This window comes from Neovison vison, chromosome 11 (genome assembly GCF_020171115.1).
Source record: "Neovison vison isolate M4711 chromosome 11, ASM_NN_V1, whole genome shotgun sequence".
NCBI lineage: Eukaryota > Metazoa > Chordata > Mammalia > Carnivora > Mustelidae > Neogale > Neogale vison.
The window spans coordinates 182551809-182576068 of record NC_058101.1 but is presented as its reverse complement, the minus strand read 5'-3'; the positions used below and the strand labels follow the sequence as shown (position 1 = coordinate 182576068).

Sequence of the window (24260 nt, the reverse complement as noted above, 5' to 3'; positions counted from 1 at the left end):
TGATTTGGCTATTATAAATAATGCTGCTAGAAACATAGGGACCCATATATCTTTTCAAATTTGTGTTTTTCCATTGTCGGGGTAAATACCCAGTAGTGGAATTACTGGATCCTGTGGTAATTCTATTTTTAATTCATATTGCCACCAACAGTGCACAAAGGTTCCTTTTTCTCCACATCCTCACCAACATTATTTGTTTCTTGTGTTTTTAATTTTAGCCATTCTGACAGGTATGTGTGATATCTCGTGGTGGTTTTGATTTGCGTTTCTCTGATGCCAACTGATTTGAGCATCTTTTCATGCATCTGTTGGCCATCTGGATGTCTTCTTTGAAGAGATGTCTATTCATGTCTTCTGTGTGGAGGCACCTTTTGAATCAAATATTCCTTCATTATCATAGGTAATCTGTACAACAGAGTGGCAGTCTTTGTAATTAACTCCAAAAGGTTAAATCACCTTTATTATACTTACATTATACCAAAATGAGGTCTCATGTAGTTTCTCCTTGGCACATTGAAGTCACTCAATAATTGTTATTTCCTTTCCCTCAGTATCTTTCCTCAGACGAGATAGAAATAGTGAGCTACAGCAACGAAGTGTTAACATGAGGTTTTCTTCTCTGTTGCTTGTTATCACACTTGGGATCGTGCAGCGCCTTGTATGGGAGTCATTTCTCTATGGCTGCTTTCAGCCGTGGACTTTTACAACGGACAGCAGGCCCTTTAACTCTGCAGTGTGGTCCAGGGTGACATTTGATACTTAAATGGTTGTTTGTTGTTGGTTTTTTTTAATGAAGTAATTTAACATATTGCTTTTTCATTTTATTATGGGAAAAAAAACATGAGAATGTTAACTATTCACCATGCCAAAGCTTCCCTTTCTGTCCTCAGAGTTTTTCTCAAGGACACTGAACACTCTTCCTGATTACTTTTTATTGATTTCTTGACATTTCTGCTCAACATCGACTGCTTATTTTTAGGAAACAAAGGATGCTCAGCTAAAAATGTTAATGGAGCACTTGAAAGTACAGAGTTCAGTGTCTCCGTCATGTCTTTTACACACTGGCAGTTTGAAAAAACTGTATCACGCCTTTGCCGTGTGCCTTGGTTGTCTTATTTTACTGCAGAGAGAAACGTAAAGTTCTGGGATTCTCAGAATTCTTCCAGAGCTTGAACTTATTTTGAACAAATCTGTGACTTACCCTACAGTATTTCAGGTTTTAAATAAGTAAAGAGTAGGCAGAGTCAACTGAAGGAAAAAATTAGCAAAAAAAACCCTGAATTACTAAATAGAGGCTAATGAAAATGAACGAACTCAACTCTATAGTATGCATTCTTATTACAATTTTGCAGTCATCTACGATCAGTGAACACTTCAGTGATATCTGCTACTCTCTGATTTGCGCATTAGTTTTCTTAGGACTGGATATGCTAAGCAAATCTGATGAGATAATCCTTACATGTAACCTAACCAAAAGAAAAGAAAGCTGTCTCATGTGAGCTAGTTGGGATAGCCCATTTCCATATGAGTTGCTCATTTAAATTACTTCATTGTCAGGACTTTCAACTAGGAGTGCTATCACAGGACCCATTTTTAAAACCATCTTGTAAGTGAAAAAAAATTTAAGAAAAACCTTCTTGAAGGTGATTTATGTCATATGAAATTGAGGTTAAAGAAAATTAGCAGTCAACAAAATGAGCCTAATTTCAAATGTCACTGGAAATCATTTTTCATTATATATGATTTATTTGCATCGCTTAGAGGTACACCTTTTTTTTTCTTTCCTCCCTGTTTGCTGAGTACAATCACCTTTAAAGGATCTGGTGACATTAAGGTCAATCACAGATCAGATGCAAATATTAAATACTGTGCAGGGATCATAACTAAATTTAGCATTTTGTTTGGAATAGTTCCTGTTGCCATAGCTCCTCAGGGATGTGTATCACTCAGCAAATTTATATTTGTAAGTGCATTTATAATATGTGCATGCACAATTTCTCTTAGCTTCATAAAGATATAAGGTAGTTTTTTCTAACTTTGAAATTATTAATAGATAAAAATTAATTTTCTTAAAAATAATTTTGAAAAAGAAAATGGGGATCAACCAAATGGAGATTAAATAGAATCCCTGCAGTATTGTTACATAAAATCAATTTCTTAAAAAGATTTTATGTTTAAGTCATCTCTGTACCCAACATGGGGCTCGAACTTAAAACCCCAAGGTCAAGAGTCACGTGCTCCAACACTGCCTGAACCAGCCAGGTGCTCTGCCAGATTGAATTTCTGGTAACTTCCCAAATGTATCCTAAACTACTTAGGATTGGTTTAGCTTTCTAGTTCTTAGCAAAGCTTAACAGAGAAGATAACTGTGTTATTCTGGAACAGACAACAGGATACTAGATAACGTGGACTGAGCATTCTCCCCCTGAGTTTAAGACTTAAAAAATGTTAATTCGAACAGCAGTGGCCTCCCGTCTTCTGCTAAGAATACATAATCTAAAAATAACATTTTTTAAAAGATTATTTATTTATTTATTTGACAGACAGAGATCACAAGTAGGCAGAGAAGCAGGCAGAGAGAGAGGAGGAAGCAGGCTCCTTGCTGAGCGGAAAGCCGGATGCAGGGCTCGATCCCAGGACCCTGCAATCATGACCTGACCTGAAGGCAGAGGCTTAACCCACTGAGCCACCCAGGCGCCCCTGAAAGTAACATTTTAAGTCTGATTCCCTGACATACAGTTTATAAACACAGGGGAGTACGCAGAAAGTAATGCTTTTTGGAAGGTGGTAGAAAAGGGCTTCTCTAATTAATAGCCTGTGGAAAAGATTTTTTTTATTGTTTTCTGTTTATTTTTAACTACAAGTTCAGGTATGCAGTTGTAGAATGGAAGACCCATAAGATAGGATGCTTCCCTGGGCCTGGAAGCCAACCTGCCTTGGAGTCTCTCACCACATATGCGTTATCCTGAGAACACAGGCAGGGCTTAGGGTTACTGTTACTGCAATAGGGCTAGAATATTTGGCCCACTACAGATATTTAACAAATTATCAGTCTTCTTGTTCTTTGCTGTAAATTGTATTGCCTTTACCATACAGAGAAGTTGTTTCGTCAGCATTTATTTCTCCTCCAAAAGAAGGGGGGCGAGGGAAGGAGGGAGGAAGAAAAAGAAAAGAAGGAAAAGATAGGATGTTATAATTTATGGCAAACATTATCAGTGCCAAACGCCTGCTGGGCTAGATGAATATGATTTTACCTCCAATGACAAGATTACCAGAGAAAATGGTTTTTATGGCATAAAGAGGAAAATGCTGGAGCACCTGGGTGGTGGGTGGCTCAGCAGGTGAAGTGTCCGACTGTTGGTTGACATCTCAGGGGTGGTGAGCTGGAGCGTCTGCATCAGGCTTTGTGCTCAGCAGGGAGTCTGCTTGAGATTCTCTCTCTCCCTCTGCCCTACCCCCACTGACCTGCTCTCTGTCTCCAAAATAAAGTCTTAAAAAAAAAAAAAGAGGAAGATGCTTAAGAAGAAAATATAATACCCAGAGAACTCTTCCATGTCTGCAGTCACAAAAGGTCTTCTTGCTCTGCTTCTCATTTCCTTTACCCATCTTGAAGATTTCCTTAAGTCCAGGACATGGTAAATAGCATGCCCAGTAGAAATGGTAGTGGTGAGCCTGTTTAATGTATTTTTGGATCTTTAACTCTTAGCTTCATTGGGGTATAATTTATGATGTGTCGTAATCCTAGAAATATGACTATTAAGAATGGATAGATCTTGGGGTAACTAGGTGATGGACACTGGGGAGGGTGTGTGTTGTCATGATTACTGGTTATTGTATAAGACTGTTGAATCACAGGCCTGTACCCCTGAAACAAACAATACATTATATGTTAATTTAAAAAAATTAAAATTAAAAAAAAGAATGGATAGACTTATTTCTTCTATAATAAGAAAAGTGGCAGAAGCGTTATTTGTGTTCCCAGAAAGATGGCACTACTTTTTTAAGATTTCACACGACGTCAGATAATTGGGTAAGAGAATTCATGTGAGTCAGCCAGATACGGCCCCTTTACTTACACTTTTCTCTGTGAGCCAGTAGGGATTCGGATGGCTAAGTCTCCTGCGTGTTGTGGAAACCACGTCCCAAACAGTGTTCTCGTAGACCTCAGTTTCAGCATGGGAGGGAATCAAGATCGTATTCTGACTTCCTTGTTCCTAGGACAGAAAAATTCAGTTTCTGTCGCAGATAATGATGACAGTCCTATTTCATTTGTTCCCACCTTTTTTCATCTTTCAATTTAGTTTCCCTTTAGGATACGATATTTAGTGGGCATTGCCCACTAATAAAGAGTTTGTAGCCTTATACAAGATGATAACCAGGTCCACTTGTTATTATTGTTGTTATTTTTTGACAAAAGGAGTTGGACGTTGGGAATGAGAGAAGCATGACAGGGAACTTAAATGTGCTTTGCCTTATTAACACCACTGTGTTGCTTCAACTTTGTTCTTCTGTGCTCCTCAGCTTTGGAATAATTTTTAAAGCACTTGCCTCCTATGTTAAAGTATGCCTAGGGAATTGGAAATGCCACACAGAGCAAGTTCCGTATTTGGACTCAGTACCAATCCATGTCGACCCCTTAAAATGATTACTTCTCATCTCACTTTGAACATGTCATTTTACCTTATTAAGTCATCCAATTTAGCTGAGCATGGAGGCAGTTCTCTTTGTGATTTTGATTATAAAATGCTCCTGACCATTTGAGGATAGTTACGGCTTTAGAGTGATCCCCAGTCTTTCCTGTAATTGCTTATGATAGTGATAGATTTCTTCTGTCTGGACCTCTGCCCCTATGGTTCTCTGATCTAAGAGCAGTTGGAACTTTGTTCTGACCTCATGCTATGCCTAGTTAGAATTTCTTCTAAAATAGAGCCAAGTTTTTAATAAAGCTGATACATTCGTTATCTCTAGACTTGGATCTTTCATACCTTCTTTCACAGAGTTGCTGAAATGGTCGTCAGTATTGTCTAGAGCATGGAGCACTGGTCCCCCCAGTTAGAAGACCATGCATGACCGTTCCTAGCGTACTCACCTTTTCTCTTTTTACCTCCACCTGTACACTTACTTTGCCCATCTCCAGAATGTGCTTCTCCTTTGAACAGATCACCCTGTCCATGGAACAGATTGCATGTCATTAGACTTTTTCAATTTCAACATGTTTCCTTATGGTCATGTTGATAACGATTATTGTTCTGTGTTGGAAACTCTAACTTCATGTTGGGATTGGAAGCTACACTTCACGATAAGTTAACAGTTTCCCAGCCCATCAGCCCAAGGAGTGTGGTGCATTCAACAGGAAGAAAGAGAAATGGAGGCAGGTAACCTCCTTGAGCTTAGAAAGTTTGTCTAGTTAAAATGAACTGTCCTGCGAGATCACTTAAATTTAATCCTTAAGGGATATTACAGCCCTATTTACATCACAAAACTAGCATCTCATACCTAATTGAATTGAACTTCAAATTGACTCTCTAGGTCCCTAGAAGTACTATACTAGGATTTCACAGACCCAACATCCTTCCTGTTCTCTCCTTTGCCCCCTACATCCACCATTTGACTACTTTCTGTTTGTTTTCTGACTTGCATGGGTAAGATTTTTTTTTTTTATATTTGTGGCCAACATTTTTAGTGGATAGTACTGTGGGTTTACCAATGCCTAGTTCTGACTTTAAAAGAAATATTTTGACACTGTGTTTTCATTTAAAATTTCCATCTGTTCCTCCATGTGTTGTGCTTGTCCACCTTTGAACAACTGAAATTCATCATTTACAACTAAAATATTTCACAGATAAAATGGTCTTTGAATCCTGAAGACAAACAAGCATACAAATAAAAAAGGAAAACAGGCAAATGAAGCATCCAAGCTGGTATTTGGAGGCTTAAATGTGACAAAGGGTAAATAAAATTGAGCTTAAAACACTTTCAAGAATAATCATGTAGTCTAGTATTCTGTTAGCTAATGAATTAACATATAATATTAATTGATTAGAGTGACAAAAGCCTAGGAAACAAAACCGGGGGGAAAAAAAAATCACAGGATACCTTAATGAAGGATCACTGAATTCTTAACATCTGTCTGCTGATTAAGATCCATTTATATTATCAACATTTAATTCCAGGGACTTGTGTGATTTCTGTAGAACAGTGAGTCACTTCCCTGAGTTCTTCATACCTTAAGAAAAGTCCAAGTACTAGTGTTTTTTGATATAACATTAGTCATTAAGGACCAAGGAGAAGGAAGCCTTCCAACAGAAAAGCACTCAGCCTATAACTGATCTCTGTTCAGAGGCAGTTAACATCCCAGGGACTGAGCCCGCAGCACCCCAAAAAGATGGGTGATGAAGAAAAATTCTCTGATTCTTTTAACGTAAGTGTTTTCTATTTCAAAATTCTTCAGAGGTAAGGATTTCTTAACGAGGTGGCCATGGATAAAACAGGACTTTATGAAGGATAAGTTTGAGGTCTGATACCTTCCCCTTAATAAGATCTCTTTGGCCTAGTGAAGCTTTGTTTTGTGCTTTGAAATAGAACCAGAATTTGTGTTTCATCTGTTAGCTACCCTTGGTGGGGTTCAGAACCATAACTGACCCTGCACAAGTCTCCTTGTTCTGGTGCTTCAGTCACTAGATTCTGTAGTCACTGGATTCTACTGAACTGCAAAATTCACTACTCACTAGTATTGGCAATGCCTGTTTGAACAGAACTAGCAATGCAGACTCCTACTAGATACACCATTTAGTACTGCAAAGTGTTGGGCTTCTTGAAAGCTTCTGGGGAAGTGACAGATCTCAGCTGAAGACACTTAATTCTTCTCCCGGAATTGTATAGCAATGCGAGGGATTGAATTGGCAAAGTGGACCCGGTTTGGGATCTGGTTTTGTCTGCCTGGGCTTGTCCATGGTCTTGTAGAGCTGTGCTTCCCTTCCAGCAGGTATACTGAGCAGCCACGAGTCCCTGCTTTGAGCTGTTTCCTTGATCAGTGTTTGGGTGTGAGGCACCTTTGTAATAAATGGAAAGAACAAAGATGTGTATTTAGTCACATACCTGCAGCATCTACAGAAATGGTTTATGTTTTAAAAGGGGGAAGATCATGTTGTTTCCTGTCTTGTTAATTTTGGCCATTCTAACTGGTGTAAGGTGATATCTCAGTGTGGTTTTAATTTGAATCTCCCTGAGGGCTAATGATGATGAACATTTTTTCTTGTGTCTGATAGCCATTTGTATGTCATCATTGGAAAAGTGTCTGTTCATATATTCTGCCCATTTTTTTATATGCTTGTCTGTTTTGTGTGTTGAGTTTGAGGAGTTCATTATAGATCCTGGATATCAGCCTTTCGTCTATACTGTCATTTGCAAATATCTTCTCCCATTCCGTGGGTTGCCTCTTTGTTTTTTTGACTGTTTCCTTTGCTGTGCAGAAGCTTTTGATTCTGATGAAGTCCCAAAAGTTTATTTTCGTTTTTGTTGCCGTTGCCTTTGCCTTTGCCTTTGGAGACATATCTTGAAAGAAGTTGCTGTGGCTGATATCGAAGAGATTACTGCCTATGTTCTCCTCTAGGATTCTGATGGATTCCTGTCTCACATTGAGGTTTTTTATTATCCATTTTGAGTTTATCTTTGTGTACGGTGTAAGAGAATGGTTGAGTTTCTTTCTTCTACATATAGCTGCCCAATTTTCCCAGCACCATTTATTGAAGAGACTGTCTTTTTTCCACTGTATATTTTTTCCTGTTTTGTCAAAGATTAATTGACCATAGAGTTGAGAGTCCATATCTGGGCTCTCTACTCTGTTCCTCTGGTCTATGTGTCTGTTTTTATGCCAGTACCATGCTGTCTTGGTGATCACAGCTTTGTAGTAAAGCTTGAAATCAGGTAACGTGATGCCCCCAGTTTTATTTTTGTTTTTCAACATTCCCTTAGCGATTTGGGGTCTCTTCTGATTCCATACAAATTTTTGGATTATTTGCTCCAGCTCTTTGAAGAATACCAGTGGAATTTTGATCGGAATGGCATTAAAAGTATAGAATGCTCTAGGTAGTATAGATATTTTAACAAGACAGGAAACAACATGTGTTGGAGGGGATGTGGAGAAAGGGGAACCCTCTTACACTGTTGGTGGGAATGCAAGTTGGTGCAGCCTCTTTGGAGAGCAGTGTGGAGGTTCCTCAAGAAATTAAAAATAGAACTTCCCTATGACCCTGCAATTGAACTCCTGGGTATTTACCCCAAAGATACAGATGTCGTGAAAAGAAGGGCCATCTGTACCCCAATGTTTATAGCAGCAATGGCCACGGTTGCCAAACTATGGAAAGAACCAAGATGTCCTTCAACGGACGAATGGATAAGGAAAATGTGGTTCATATACACTATGGAGTATTATGCCTCCATCAGAAAAGATGAATACCCAACTTTTGTAGCAACATGGACGGGGCTGGAAGAGATTATGCTGAGTGAAATAAGTCAAGCAGAGAGAGTCAATTATCATATGGTTTCACTTATTTGTAGAGCATAACAAATAGCATGGAGGACAAGGGGTGTTAGAGAGGAGAAGGGAGTTGGGGGAAATTGGAAGGGGAGGTGAATCATGAGAGACTATGGACTCTGAAAAACAGTCTGAGGGGTTTGAAGTGGCGGGGGGGTGGGAGGTTGGGGGGACCAGGTGGTGGGTATTATAGAGGGCACGGCTTGCATGGAGCACTGGGTGTGGTGAAAAAATAATGAATACTGTTATGCTGAAAATAAATAAATTAATAAAAAATTAAAAAAAAAAGGGGGGGAAGATCACATACTTGGGTGGCATCTGCCTTCAGGCTCAGGTCATGATCCTGGGGTCCTGGGATGAAGCCCTGCTCCTGGCTTAGTGGGGAGTCTGCTTCTCTCCCTCTCCCTCTGCCGCTCCCCACTCCTCTTGCTCCTGCTCTCCCTCTCTCTTTTGCTTTCAATGAATAAATTTTAAAAAAAATCTTTTAAAAAAATAAAAGGGGGAGACCTCAGCTCTTTATTATGTATATTATATATAATAATTATATATAATTATTATAGCTCTGGGAGATGGAGGTGTTTTGTTAGTCCATATACACAGATAGATGTATCACCACTAAAAAAAGCTAATAAATTATATCTAAGATCCTATGTGAGGACCTTAAAATTCCCTGTTTCTGGCAGTGCAGGGAAATATTGCCAGGCAAGCCTAGATAAAACGCTGACCTCTACTCTTTTTTTTTTTTTTTTTAAACAATGTGCTTCAACATACCCTTCAGTTTTACTCTAAGCGGGATGATTTCCATAGAGTTTTCCCAACAACCAAATTATGTATACATACATCTGTACACATATGTATAATAAAACAGCAAGGCCAGATGATGATCGCAAGACACTAAACATATGGCCCCGTTTTCTGTTTTTTTGTTTTTAATAATTGTGTACTTTGGGAAAAGAGTTCAACATGCACACCTGTCTGTTTCCCTCCCAGTGAACAACAACAACCAATGCCAGTGGTAGACAAACAGGTGCCTGTTGGGTTTGAGGGTAGAGGCCCAGAAATTAAAAACAAAACAAGATTTTGGTTTTGTTTTTAATTATATTTTATTTTGACAAAAACCCCAAGGCTTTAAGGAAAGCTCCTTTAGACATAATGGAATCAGGGCTAATTTATCATTTTGGCCCAGTTTCTGTATAAAGGCATGGGTTTTACCTGTACTATTACCTCCCCCACAACCCCCATCTGTAACCTAAAAAAATATAGCTCTTTAGAGAAACGATACCTGCTATGAACTAAATATTATGAGACTGGCTAGTCCTTTGGGCAGGGAGGACAGGGCAGCAAGTTTTTGTTTTGTTTGTTTTTGTTGTTGTTGTTTTTTTAAGGTGAAGCATTTAAAGTTACATGTTTTTGGAGACCTTGCTTTATTCATATTGGTCATGTATGAACGACAATAATGGTGTTGAATAAAGTTAGATGCCCATGTGATATCTGATTACATAGGATTTGTGCTGGGAACCGAAACACTGTGGCTACACATGGAAACACATCATGTTACAGGGAGGGCTGTTGGGCTATTCTGATTATGAACCTGGAAATAAGGCACTCCCGGGAGTTCTGAGAAAATTATGGACTGAAATTAGCCAAGTGGTACAGAGCAAGATATGTATGTTCAAACATGCTCTCACTGCTTAATTCCTTTATGCGCAGCAAGCTTTAACCTGAGGGAGGAAAATGTGGTGTTTATAGAAACAGAATCTGCCCATTTATGTCCACAACCATCAGCCAAATGCAGAAAGGCAGCAATTTGGCTAAATGGTGTGTAGCGGTGTGCAGCTGGGGGTTAAGGCTGCACAGGTGCCACCCAAGGACTATCACCCAGGCTTCTCGTATTCCAGACCACCCATCGAAAGGGTCTGGCTCAAACCAGAAACACTTGAAAGATCGTGTCTGCATTGCTCAGAGCCTGCCTTTTCTGCACTTTTATGGAGGCTCCTTTATGCAAAACACTGAAAATTGAGATTTCTTAAAAGTTTTGGCAGAAATCCGTTCCCGTCATGAAGATACTTACATAATTTTAGGAACCTTACTGCCCTGAGCGTCTGTGTAACTTGGAAATTTTAGGCCAACTGTGATACTCTTTATCATTAATGGGTTCTTTTGTATCAACAGGCATATAGTATAGTCGGCTTAGAAAAGCCTCAGTCCTGAGGCGCCTGGGTGGCTCAGTCTGTTAAGCGTCTGCCTTTGGCTCAGTCATGATCCCAGGGTCCTGGGATGGAGCCCCACGTCAGGCTCTCTGCTCAGCGGAGATCCTTCCTCTTCCTCTCCCCCTGCTTGTGCGCGCTCTTTCTCTCTCAAGTAAGTGAAATCCTTAAAAAAAAGAAGAAAAGAAAAACATCAGTCCTAGAGTCTTGGCTGCAACTTTTTCACTTACTAATGACTGCCAAATAATGATTATTTCCTCTTCTCGTGTCTTACATATATACCGCAGTTTGTTTGTTTTTTATTCTTCACATGTTGCATTGGTTAGAACTTTCAGAGCCACGTTAAATAACAGGATTGGTAATCAACATACTTTGCTTGATCTTTACATTAATGGAAAGCTCTCCCAGAGTCTCAGGGTTAAGTATAATTTGAATTGTTTGCTAAAAGTAGATCTTTTTAAGTGATAGAGAGTATCATCCCCAATTCTACTATATCGTGTATCAAAAAACCTGAAATTGATTTTTTGCATTTATAATTTAAACATACATAAATGTATCTTTAAACATATAATGTACATGTAAGCAAGTATGCTAACATAGGAAATACAGGAAATAATGAATAATGATTCTCCAGGTAGCCATCATCCACTTCAGCAGTTACTGGGTTGGTTTTGTTTTTGTTTTGTTTTTTTCATCTTGATCAGACTTACTTCCCTTCCCTCTTATTATTTTGAAGCAAATTCCAGACATGTTATCATTGAATATATACACATTTCAGTATGCATCTCTAAGAGCTAAGGACTGTTTTTAAACATAACCCCAGTACATTTGACATCCACAAAAGATGATAACCCCATAGAAATATTAATGATCTAATTAGTGATCAGATTTCCTTTTAGAAATACCATTCATTTAAAACTGTTTGAATCAGGATCCAAGTTTGATGCAAGGTGAGTGGTTTATATGTCTCTTAACTCTCTTTTAAATGTCTCTGTTTGGGATTTTTCTTTGTTTCATCCTCTTGATCTGTCTCTAATTCTAGCTCTCATTGTCTGTTTATCCTCCTTCAGTTTTGTTTTGAAGAAGGGAGGCTGTTTCCCCAGAAAAGTTCTCCATGGTCTGGGTTTTGCTGATGGTAGGCCATGATGTGTCTTTCATTATTCCTCTGACCTCTGTACTTAATGCAAATTAGTAACTGTATGTGGATGCTTAATTAAATTCAGGTTTGATGTGGGGGATAATACTTGATAGTCTCATGGAAATTGATGGTTAACCTCATCAAATGTTGATTCAATATCTATTGAGATGACCACATGACTTTTATCATATGATATGCCATGATTTTTTAGATTTGTTGAATAAGATAATGACTTTACCTCCCAGTTTCTGTCTTCTGACCTTTCATCTACTTTCATTTTTAAATGTATTTTAGTTGATGAATAAATTAACCTATGTCATTAAATGTCATATGTTAATTTCAGCAACTTGCTTAATAACTGAATCCTTGATCAGTCTTCTCTGTTTTGATTTGTTTTGCTTAGTGCTCCAAACTTTGGACTAATTTTCTAATTGACAGGTTAACATTTTCTACATTGACTTGACCTTCTCCCAACTAAACTGATACTGGTAGAAAATGCAGTGTGTAGTTAAGAATATACACCTTCTATTTTTAGCCTGAGGAGATCTATAGATGTACCAAATTAAGCCAGGCAAATGGATGGCTAGTATTTGCTTTGTAGGCTAGATGGATTTTACTCCTTTAGAATAGATATTGATGGGAAAAGATTCAAGGGACAGCTTGAAAGTTTGTCCACTCTCAGCTTTGGAAATTTTATACTTAATAACAGTGAGTGATTCCTAAAAAGTATGTAACAGAACTGTATTTCTGGAGTTGACTTACTAGCTAAGGAAAGATTATTGGCCTTGTGAGGAAGGAAACATAGCTCTCTTGTAACTCCAACCAGCCAGTGGCCCACTGTGGGAAGAGACTCCCTACTCCCTCTTTTTTACAAAATCTATGACATCCTATAAAGTATCTGTCATTGTGATGTTGCTCTAAGAAGTAGTAGACTGTGATTACATTGTATCATGAGTGAAACGCGCTGTCAGAGAAAAAGAAAAAAAAGATAGCAACTTGTGTGTTTGAAAATAACCTCTTGACAATTTTATTTTTCTAAGGATAACACTATCTAGTGACACCAAATCATTTGCTCAGCAACTGCTGGGAACTTAGAATCTGCTTTCTGTTTAGCTACAAATGAGATCAGTGTTACAACAAAAATTATAATTTTGTTTTATGAGGAGAAACACCCAAAGGTCACTTTTCATTCTGCTGAAGAAGGAAGAAATAATACGATCTGCTCAGAGAGCTTGTAAGACAGAGAGGAATTAAAGGCAATCTTCTTAACCTACTTAAGCTACAATATACATTTAACAAAACAAAGCAAGCATTTCCAAATTCACTTGTGTGACCTTTGGGCAGCCTTTCCCTGTGCACCTCTTGAGTTCTTTGCTACAGAAATTTTATTAAATTTCTATGGTCATAGAACTATTCTTTTGAGATGATTTGTACCCTCTTTTTAAATATGGGATAGATTATAAGATATACTAAAGTTGTTTCTTCTCCACCATTCTTAGGTGTGTTTAAATGATGCAAAAGCCCAAGTTCATCACTTATACCAATTAATTTCCATTGGCCCTTGATGCCAACTTGTTCTTCGGATAAACTGTTACCTTGTGGGTAGTCTGAGAGCCTCTAACACTTCTAGCTTATCAGCCAAGTTTGTGGGTCCGTGAAGTGAGATGCCCTAATTCCAGTTTAGAAAGTTCCGGTTTCATTTATGGTCTCATGATGCTGCTTCTCTGGCTTCCCTTTTTGTTATTCAGCGGAGTTCAGTAAAGGAGAGGCCAAGGAAATGATATGCTACTTTAAATCACTGTATTCCCTCTGGGAAAACTACAAGCCAGCATAGGGTTGGGCTTTTCTGTTGTTTTGTTTTTTACCACCTCTTGTCATTTTTTCCTCTTCAACGGTTTGTTTGCCATTCAGCGGAGGATTGAATTACTTCTTCAGAAAAACTGGCCAGCCCAGAATGACAGTGCTTCAGGACTTCTGAGTCAGGCTCTGGACTTTTCCTTTGGAAAGCTAATGACTCCCCCTTCCTTCCCTAGTCATCAACAGAAGCTATATGAGATGGCCCAGTACTTCCTGATCAGCTTCTGTTCCAGAGCTTTCCTTTCAGGAGTCACATAAGCATTCTTCCCCACCCCACCCCGACCGCCTCCCTCTCTCTCCCCCCCACCCCCATGGGAGTTCAGTGTGCTTCTCACACTTAATTGCAAGGAGCTGTATTCCGAACAAGAACAGTAATTGTTGGATTCCCCCAATAATGGGTCCGTGATTAAAGGAGCGAGATTGATACAAAGCGAACGTTAAGCAAAGCTTTATTCCGCGCCAGGCATCAAGAATCAGACCCGAATGTTCGGGACCGCACCTCTTACAGAGAGGGCGACCTCTTTCTGCTTCACAGACTAGCTTTTAAGGGCAAAGCCCTTGTGGTTGGGCCTGGCCACGCAGAGGTGGCCAATGAAATTGTAACACAGAGAGAAAGCTGCACAGTCATGCTAGGTGACCAATTGAATTACAATTTACCCTAGTAGATATTTGAATTAGCCTATCACCTTGGTCAGAATTGGCACCCAAAAGGCTCCCAAAGGGTGGGGCCCACTCCTTGGTAACTAGGGAGACAGTATGTGTCGTCCCCCCCCCCCCAATCAGATGTCTCCACCTGGCCTGACCCACCCTTGTATTTGGACTTTGTTACCTGGGTCTGGTTTCTGGGACTTGTTTTTAAGTAAGTCCCCTGGGTGAAGGGGGGCAGGGACAGTTTAAGGGTTAAACAACAAGGTTATTGTTTAATGGATGGAAGCGCTCTGGCTAAATAGGTCCTTACAGTAATAATTTCAGATTTTTTTCCTTTTAACTGGGAGTTCAAAGAGCACAAAAGCATGCAGATTTCTAAACACAGAGACATTAAAGATATCACAGATAATGTTTTAAAAAGAAAGAAAATTAAAATCAAAATGTAGTGATTGACAGTTTCATATTAGAATATACACATTGTTAAAATGTGTCTGTTTCACTTAGAAAACTGCATAGATATCGTTTAATTTTTCTGCAAGGAAATTGTTAAGAATTGTCCTAAAAACTGCTAGGAAGGACTCCTTCACTCAGGGAGGACAGGGTCTAATGATTGCTCCTTGGGGTAAATAGCATACACTTGTGCTAATCCCTGCTAATTGTCAAAGAAGAATAGAGTAGCTTCTTATCAGCAATTTGCATTTGTGTAATGGCCCTGCTCTGTTAGTGCTGTCTACTTTGCTGATAAGGAAAACACCACTTAAAGGAAGCAAGAAAGTAAGCCATCCTTTCCAGAATTGTTTTCTTTTCAGCCAGCCTTGAGCAGAAAGCTCCTGGCATTCTACAGGAAATACTGTGATTCTGTGGGAAAATATTTAGTGATGAACAGAGAACACTTCGTTACTCCTCAGATTTTTACAGCGTATTTATAAAAGTGTGCAGTAATGTGTGGCTTCCAAAATGTTCCGTTATAAACAGCTTATACTATGTCCTATACAGTATGAACATCGCACAATTTTTCTATATCTTATAGTTTGAAACTGTTATATTAATAATATTACAACTACACTTGAGTCAGTAACTTGGAACTTTGGTCAGAAATATTAAAGAACTGCATGCTTCTTGGAAGTTGAAAATAATCACACATTTAAGACCGTGTTCTTTTAACTCAGATTATTCTTCAATTTAACATACAGGCAAATTTAGTGGTTATTAGTTACTAAGAAGAGGTTTTAAAATAGAGTAGACTACTTATATGTACTTCATGCTTTGTAATCATGCAATGTTTACCTTTTCCAAATTAGACAATCTCTCTTCATAATTTGTAGAAGAATAATATACTAAGAACATTTGAGGCTTGATTATTTGTAATTCCTGACTCTGAACAGACGTGTTTTTTGCTTTTCTTTGTTCCACATTTATACCACTGGTAATAGTAGCAGTATCATATATTTGCGTGCTGACAAAATATTTTATCACACTTCCCAACAACCCTGTGACAGCACATTTTGTAACAGAATTTACTGAGGCAGTTTAGCTGGATGAGAGTAATGGGTAAAATTGAGCTTTGGACCTGAATCTTCTTAGCTAACTCCAGTACTCATTTCACTACATTTTATCTATAAAGGTCTCCTTTTAGGAGGAATTGTTCACAGTCTGACAGTTTTTAACCCCTGTAACGCTAGTTGTTATCTTCATGTCTTGCATGTAATAGGCAATCATTAAAGAATTGTAGAGGGGAGGAAGGAAGGTATGATGGAAAGAAGGAAGAATGGAAGAGAGGGATGAAAGAAGGCAGGCAGGCTAGAATGAAGGGAGCCTGACTGTGTGGGGCAGGATTGGGGGAGTCTGTGAATGGTGATGTTGGTCTCCAAATCGTTGGCTAAGTCAAAGAACTGTCCAGCCTCTCCAGGCATGGTCATTAGTCCTGACCTATGTGCCAGGAGAGACCGGGTCAAGAGTGAAATACTCCAGAGTGTTTCATTGTCTGGTAACCAGTTACTGCTTTATTTATACATTCTTCCTTGTAATATGGTAGTTGCTCACATCTCAGGGAAAGTGTAGTTTGGGATAAAGTATTCATATAAATGGCAAGCATAAAGAGAGTGGGTTCATATTTTGCAGTATTCCTAATTGCTGTTCATTTAGCAACTTACGAGAAGGTGACAAATGAGTCACGAAGTGGTGAGAGCCTGGGTTTATTAAGTACCAAATGAGTGGGATCTACTTCACCTGCTTCCTGGGACAGCAGTGAGGGTCATCTTTTATATATCGAAACACAATCTACCTGCGCAACCTTTAGCTCCACCTCTGATCAAGTCCTCCCAGCTTCCCCAGAAAGAATGTCATTTCCATAGCTAGGTCTAAGAACCTGCTCTGTTTCATTAATTTCTGGCAGAACTCCTAAATGGAAACTGACTTAGCAATACAGCATGTCTAAGCCAAGGAGGAAGGGTTTCACTGCAAAATTTATAGATCTGCTTAAGATCGACTGTGCCCTACATTGAAATAAGGAGGATAAAAGGAAACCTGGCAAAAATCTGAAGGGTTCATGTGTCAGCATCTCCATCCCAGATTCTTCTGACAATTACAACTTATTCCTGCGTTTGGCTGTTGGTTCAGAACAGCTGTACCCAGTCGGCTGACGCTTAGCCTCACCTGGGAGTTCATTACTGCTTTCCAATGCCACAGTCATTTTTGTTCTTGCTGCGGCTCAAGGATAGACGTGCTAATAAGCCCAATGGCCTATGATCGGATAAGATAGTTGCTACTGAATTTCCTCCAAGAATCATTTAATCATCAGATCCCCCCTTGCTAGCCTTAGGTGATGATCTAAGAATTTTTCAAATGAATGTGTCGTAACTTGGTGCTGCAGGATAGCATGAAAAGGATAATCATTTCAGGGGGAGCTATTTTTAAAAACCAAAAAAAAGGAAGGATTATTTCTCTTTTTTTTTAATTTAAATTCAATTTGGTTAACATACACTGTACTATGAGTTTCAGGGGTAGACTTTAGTGATTCGTCAGTTGCGTATAATACTCAGTGCTCATCACATCACATGCCCCCCCCTTAAGGCCCATCATCCAGTTACCCCATTCCCCCACCCACGTCCCTCCCACAACCCTCGTTTGTTCCCTAGAGTTAGAGAGTCTCTTACGGTTTGCCTTCCTCTCTGTTTTCATCTTGTTTTATTTTTCCTTCCAGGGGGCTGGGGGGATTATTTCCAGTTTCAGCATACAGTTCTCAATCTTACTTATCTTAAAGTCCAAGGAATAGGTATGATGTATCTGTCTGTTGCATCTATCACTGTGAATCTTTATTGTTAGTTTTATAATGTGTATGGAGTGTCTGCTCTTGGGAATGGGGGTGTCATTGTTTTTAGGAAAAGCCTCAGGATTTGTTCTGGAAGAGCCTGGTGCAATGTCTGCTGCTCGGCTTGGGTGAAGGGTAATCCTTGGCAACCTGTCAGGGATTCCGAGACCACTGGGGTCTGCTGGAGGACCGGAGTTTTTCTGGGGGAATGACTGGTGACAGCGCACAGCAGACGGTCCGCTCTGCACGGACACCTGGGGCAGCAAGGGAACCTGTTCCAATTCCTCATCCCACAGTATCCTGTCAGCACTTAAGAGTCTTAAGCACAAAACCTTTAACATTTCAGGCAGATTTCCTCCTCATAATCTTTTAAAAGCAATTACTGTGGATGGAAATATTAATACACAGCACCCATTTTTCACATGAAGATCTAATACTGGATTCAAATGACATGTCATGGGGTGGCTAGAAATGTCTACTCCATGATTTTATGAAATGAAACGATGCCGATTACATTGTGCTCTGCCTGACAAAGAGTTAAGAGTGTACTGATAAGACAGTGTGAAATCACCTCTCTTCCTCCTCTCCTTAAGTTCATTTGCTTTGGTTTGTAGGTATCTCTGAAAGATACCTTGAAATACATTTTGAAAGGACTTTTCTTTGGAGTAATAAAAAAATTTGACCCAGTTCTCCATTATTCATAATAATGATTCAAGAGTAACATGGCAACTTTGAAATCCTCAGATTTCCATCGTCAAGATTCTTTTCTGATTGACTAAGTACCTTCCCTTCTTGCCTAGTAATCACACCTGCCACTGCTCATTGGGTGCCAGGCTTGTGCCAGTTCCCTTACCTAGATTATGTCTGATCCCTACAAAAATCCTGCAGGAGTCCCATTACGACTGTTTTCAAAATGGGAAAATTGCATTCTGGGTGGCTAAGTGATGTGCTCAAAGACACAAAGCTAGTAGAAGTTGGGATTCCAACCAGACCTGTCTCCAGAGTGCAACTCGGTCTGATCCGTCTTTGCCGCTACTCCTGAAAGCCATGCTGAGAGTCATGAATGGCCCCAAAACATGCCCTCGATGGGAGAATGCCAGGCAAGAAAGGCCTTATGTAATTCGGAAACTGAGTAATCACACCCTGAGTATTTCTGTCGAAACCGGAATTGGAGAAGTCAAAAGTGAAACAGAACAAAATGGGGACTTACGAAGGAAAAGAAGAAGAAAAGCCAAAGAAAGTGGGGGGGAAAAATACACGAGAGGTCAAATAAAAGTTAAAAAGGGCATCTGAGTTTCACATACAAATAGTGAAATAGAAATTGAGAAGGAAGTCCAGGAATTAAAGATCCCTAAGAATGAGTCAGTAGCCAAGGAATAGTTTTTGTCTAAAGATACATGTATATATTTTTTTCCTTTTCATGAAAAAGTCAATGGGATTTTTGTGGGCTTACCATAATGCTTCTGCTTCTCATCCTGATAGTATTGGTCACGAACATGATGTAAGTTAGACGTTTTGGGATGAGACAGCACTGCTTACGGTGTTTGCAAGGGTGCAAGCCAGGAGAGAAGTTCGGGTATGAAGTGCCCTTGAGTCTCAGGACCGAATGCTCTGGCTTTATTTAATCCGTGTGCCTGATGGTGGAACCATCATTTTCAATTTGCTCTCACAAACCTGAGGTTTGACGAGTGGATATCATAGTTGCAAACCAAAATTAAGATCAATGTCTCTTCCTAATTCAAAATGGATGAATTTTGTCATGCTGTTCTACTTTTGCAACAATTATTAGACTCTTTCCATTTCCTCAAAAGAATGGTGGCAGTCAGACATTCAACAGTGTTCTTTGGAGTAGAATAGAAATTTTGAATAGAATGACTCCTATTCTGTATGTTAATATATATTCAACTGATATATATTTTTTATTAGGAATAAATAAGCCACTTTGTGTTCTTCTTTGCCATATATATAGATATAGATACAGCTATAAATACAGATATCTGTATCTCTCTCTCTATATATGGATATCTGTATATGTAATATATACAGATCTAAAAACTGTAAGGTCAGATATACACATAAAATGTAATTTCCAAAATAAATAAGTAGTTGCCATTCAAAAGTGACATTGAACTTGAATTGCACTGACATGACTTTGTATCATTATATTTGAGCCTTCCTGAAAAATTTATTTTACTTACGGGCCATAGGTCTTCTCTTTTCCAACTTCCTTAGAAGATAAAATACTGGTTATAAAAAATGTTGAGCCTTTTTCCTATTTCATTCTAATTAAAGTAACTAACTGTGCTTACCCTTTGTTATTTTTATTCCATTTAATTACACCCAGAAAGTACTTCACTTGTTTGCCGTTGTTTATTAAACCTGAAAGTGTAGCAAAGTCTGCTGCACCTTATGTGAACTCTTCCTTTGAAGAGGATGTACGACTAAAGGCTGTTGAGAAGAGGGAAAGACACATGTAAACCTTCCCCTTCTTTATCTTCTATCCAGCTACGTCAACATCTACAACCGGGACAAGCCATCTTGTAAAGTGTGCAGAGAAGGAGAAAACTTTCTGTGTGAATGGAGGCGAGTGCTTCATGGTGAAAGACCTTTCAAACCCCTCAAGATACTTGTGCAAGTAAGAAAAGAAATCCTCTGTGTGGCTTATGTCCGTTACCGCTTCTTTCAGATGACTCCACGTCTCATGATGTCTTGTTGCTTCTTTGCCCGATTTTGTTGCATCCTGTTGAATAATGCTGTTTTATTTGTAGAGTGTTTTTGAAAAGTTCACACCATTTGTCATCTCCTTTGTTACATCCGGAACTGTTTTTTGCTTTTTTCAGTTTTCTTTGTGCCTTTATATTTATAAAGTTGCTTTCCCCGTGGTTTTCCTCACTGGTACCTAGAAGAGATGTGCAAATATCATAGAGGCCTAGAACTTACAAAACCTCCTTCTCCGTGCAGCGTATGAATGAGGTTGTAAGATTATGTGCCTTTTTACCCCAGTGACCATCTCCAAAATGAAGAGCTAAAAGCAGCAGAAGGGCAGAAGGTTCTTTACCTATGCATCTGTTACACTTGGCATTAGCTTGTTGGTGTACAGCTATTCTAAAAATGGAACTTAGGTTGATCTCACTAATAGGAAAAAAAAAAAAACCCAGCAAACCTAAATTGCATGTTTGGAAATGCTTTTAGTGTGTGGACCGTCATTGCGTGTAGAAGGCAAGAGTGTTCTTTCCTGCACTACCATTGTTAGAGATATATTTAGACTGGAGCTCTTTCCAGTGACCTGAAGGAGTTGATGCACCATTAGGAAGGATCACAGTCATTCTTTCTTAACAGGCCGAACGAAACAATGATATTACCAGTACATTCAGTATTTAAGCCTTGCAGTTAAAATTAGGTCTTATTAAAACCACATGTTTATTGTGGCGTGCCTTTTAAGGCTCCTCTTCATACTCAAGCTGTGAGTGGGACATGAACGCATATAATGTGACGTGGTTAAAAAAAAAAAAAAAAGTCTGACGTCCCACTGAAATGGTGAAAAACACCTATTTATTTTGCGGTTGCCCGATAGCTATGTCTCATTGTTCTAAAGTAGCTGTGATTATCATAAAGGAGGGAAAAAACATGGCGTCATAAAAACCACCTCCTACTCCAGAACATGAGCTTGTGGTTTACTTGGGGACAAGGAAAGGCAAGTTTGTCAGAGACAGAACTGGATAGAGCAAATAGCAAAATGGGGGGAAAAAAGGGCACAAGAAATAAGAAGGCCATTTCCCCTTTATATCATATAAATAGTATACAAATATTTATGTGCCAATTCTAAGAAAACCTTTTATTTTTTTATAAGTTACAAAGGATATCATTAAAGAAGTATGTTTTAAAATCATAACATCAAACAAAATGTACCATTTTGGAGGGAATGTTTTGCCATGCCCTGTGCTGTTCTAGACAAGGCCCTGTAAGGTGTCTTGTGGGACCTCAGGTACTAAGTACACATGAAAAAGTACCTCCTGGAACCACTTTTTTGCCCTCAAAAGCATTTTTTAAGCTCTTTTTATAAAAGAGCAGAAGCAGTTCTAAGAGAAGACAAGTTTTGGTAGTTGGGTAGCTGATTCTATCAATGAAGACAGGCAACGTAACAAGAATCACAGGAATAGACATCTAATCTGTTACTAAACATCTCTTTCATAGAGATAGGTTCTAGATTTAAACCAAGATAAAACTCACAGATAAAGGGCCTTTTCAAAATTTCAAAGCAAGATGAAAATGAAAGAGCATGTAGAAAATTATTTCTTCCAGGTCCAGATTATTTCCTGTGACAATGAGTATTTATTGGTTTAACAGTAATCCTAGAGATTCACTTTTTGATCACAGGTATATCAAAATTGACATATCTATAGTAAAGAATAGAAGTTGGTCAGTTTTGGTCTTTGGTTCTGCCAGCTTGCTGTGAACACAATACAAACAAACACGGCACCCCCCCATATTTATCGTATCAAATTTATCAAATTTTATAATCTCTTCCAAGGTTTACTCTGATCAAAATAGAAACAAACAAAAGCTGAGAATTATAATCTGTACATTAGAAGGCTCATTTATCACATGGGGGAAATTTTGTTATTCTGTCCTAATCTTGGGCAAACCACCTAATTATGTTTTAATAAATCTCTTCGGGGAAAAAAATGAAATTATAGGTCCGTAAATTCTCCTCTTTTTTAAACAACAGCACCCAGATTATCTATGTCTCATGCGATTACTTCTTGAGAAAAGCATCTGAGACCACTATATTTTAATTATAGTAATGAAACACGATCATTTTTCATCATAGCCTTTGCAAAGATTTACAAGCTGCATGAGTGCATATGATAGTTTCTGAATACCTCTGAGGAACTAGTGCAGTGATTTTCCACATATTAATTTCAGCTATATTCTGCAGCCCTCCCACGTCCTACACAAAACATGCAATCACAGAAGTGCTGTTCATTTGTTCCATTTTGGTATTGTGCCAACAGCCGTAATTTTTTTCACCCTCCAGTTTTTCATTAAATTTTAAGCCCAATCCAGAAAAAAATACTTGCTATATTTTTAATCTTGAAGTGAAATGTGGGTTATTCATCTAATAAATATTAAAGCAGCAAACCATGAATGAACACTTTTAGCTCTCAAGCTAATTGTCTAGTGGGTTATGCTTGTCTTCCACTTCTCAGCAAATTGACATCATAATTTTATCGGGTTGGGTTGGTGGGGTTTTTTGTGTTTTTTGGTTTTTGGGTTTTTTGGTAATTATAATCTCTCAGAAAAGTTTTAAAAAGCTTATCACTGGATCTTATTAGAAAGAAAATCTTGGACACCTATGATTTTGATGACTGTTTTATTTACCCTTTTGGACCATGTCTTTATTGAAGCATCAAAGAAGGCCAGTACCTTGAGGGAAGAATTAAAATATATTTAACATCCAGAATATTTCAGGCTTTTTTTATTGAATGAAAGTGGTTTTTTTTTAATCCTTGTATTAAAAACATCTTTAACATAAAAAAAATTACTCAGAATTAAAACAAATAATAGACCATGTCTTTTGATGGTATACTGTTCATTGGACCACATGAATAGAGACAGAAAACATTAAAAAAATGCTGCATTGGCTCATCATGGTCCTGTTACAAAGCCAGTTCATAGTTTCCATATGGTCCATCTGCAAAAGCAGAACATTTTGCTGAAGCATGAGCTACATCATTCAAAATCAACTTTATCCCATGACTCAGAAACACCACAAGCATGAAAGTTTCCAAGTCTCTCTGGTCACTAATCCACTGTTGTCTTCTTGGGAGTTAAAGCAGAAGACTGTACAGCAGATCTCTTTTGTCTCTCCACTTAGAACAAGGTGTTCCAAATGGATTAACCAAGTAACAGTTAAACACTTCTCTGAGGAGAGGTTTGCTGGTTATTTGGGACATCCGCCTGGGGACTGTATGGGAATTTCAGCAGTGGTTCTCATCTTTTATATTGCTCTTCTCTCCATAGTAATTTAAATTTATCCTGGGGAAAAAATAGTTACTATTCCAGATCACATAAAGACAGAAGGAGAGTCATTCCATCTTTCACCATTTGATGTCCTGTGTGATCGCATGATTCAAAGAAACAAGACAATTTGAAATAATGTCCAGATTTTCCTTTTTGCTTTTTCCCCTTGTTCTTGTATATCAGTTCTTCTGAATAGTTTCAGTAGAGAACTATTTTGGTAGATGTTGATGTGATTTTTTTTTTAAGATTTTATTTATTTATTTGACAGAGATCACAAGTAGGCAGAGAGAGAGAGAGGAGGAGGAAGCAGGCTCCCTGCCGAGCAGAGAGCCCGCTGTGGGACTCGATCCCAGGACCCTGGAATCATGACCTAAGCCGAAGGCAGAGGCTTTTTTTTTTTTTTTTTTTGCCTATTTATTTGACAGACAGAGATCACAAGTAGGCAGAGAGGCAGGCAGAGAGAGAGGGGGAGGCAGGCTCCCTGCCAAGCAGGGAGTCCAAAATGGGGCTCTATCCCAGGACCCTGGGATCATGACCTGA

The 24260-nt window shown here is 38.7% G+C and overlaps 1 protein-coding gene across 7 annotated transcripts in view; it reads left to right on the top strand.

The window, feature by feature from the left end:
• Window positions 1-24260, top strand: part of NRG1 (neuregulin 1) — a 1114604-nt gene that overhangs the window by 1057689 nt on the left and 32655 nt on the right. For all 7 annotated transcript variants that reach the window (XM_044225410.1, XM_044225411.1, XM_044225412.1 and 4 more), the window contains one exon: window positions 20202-20331. In XM_044225410.1, coding sequence (XP_044081345.1) covers window positions 20202-20331 — 130 coding nt within the window. The remainder of the gene's footprint in view (window positions 1-20201; window positions 20332-24260) is intronic.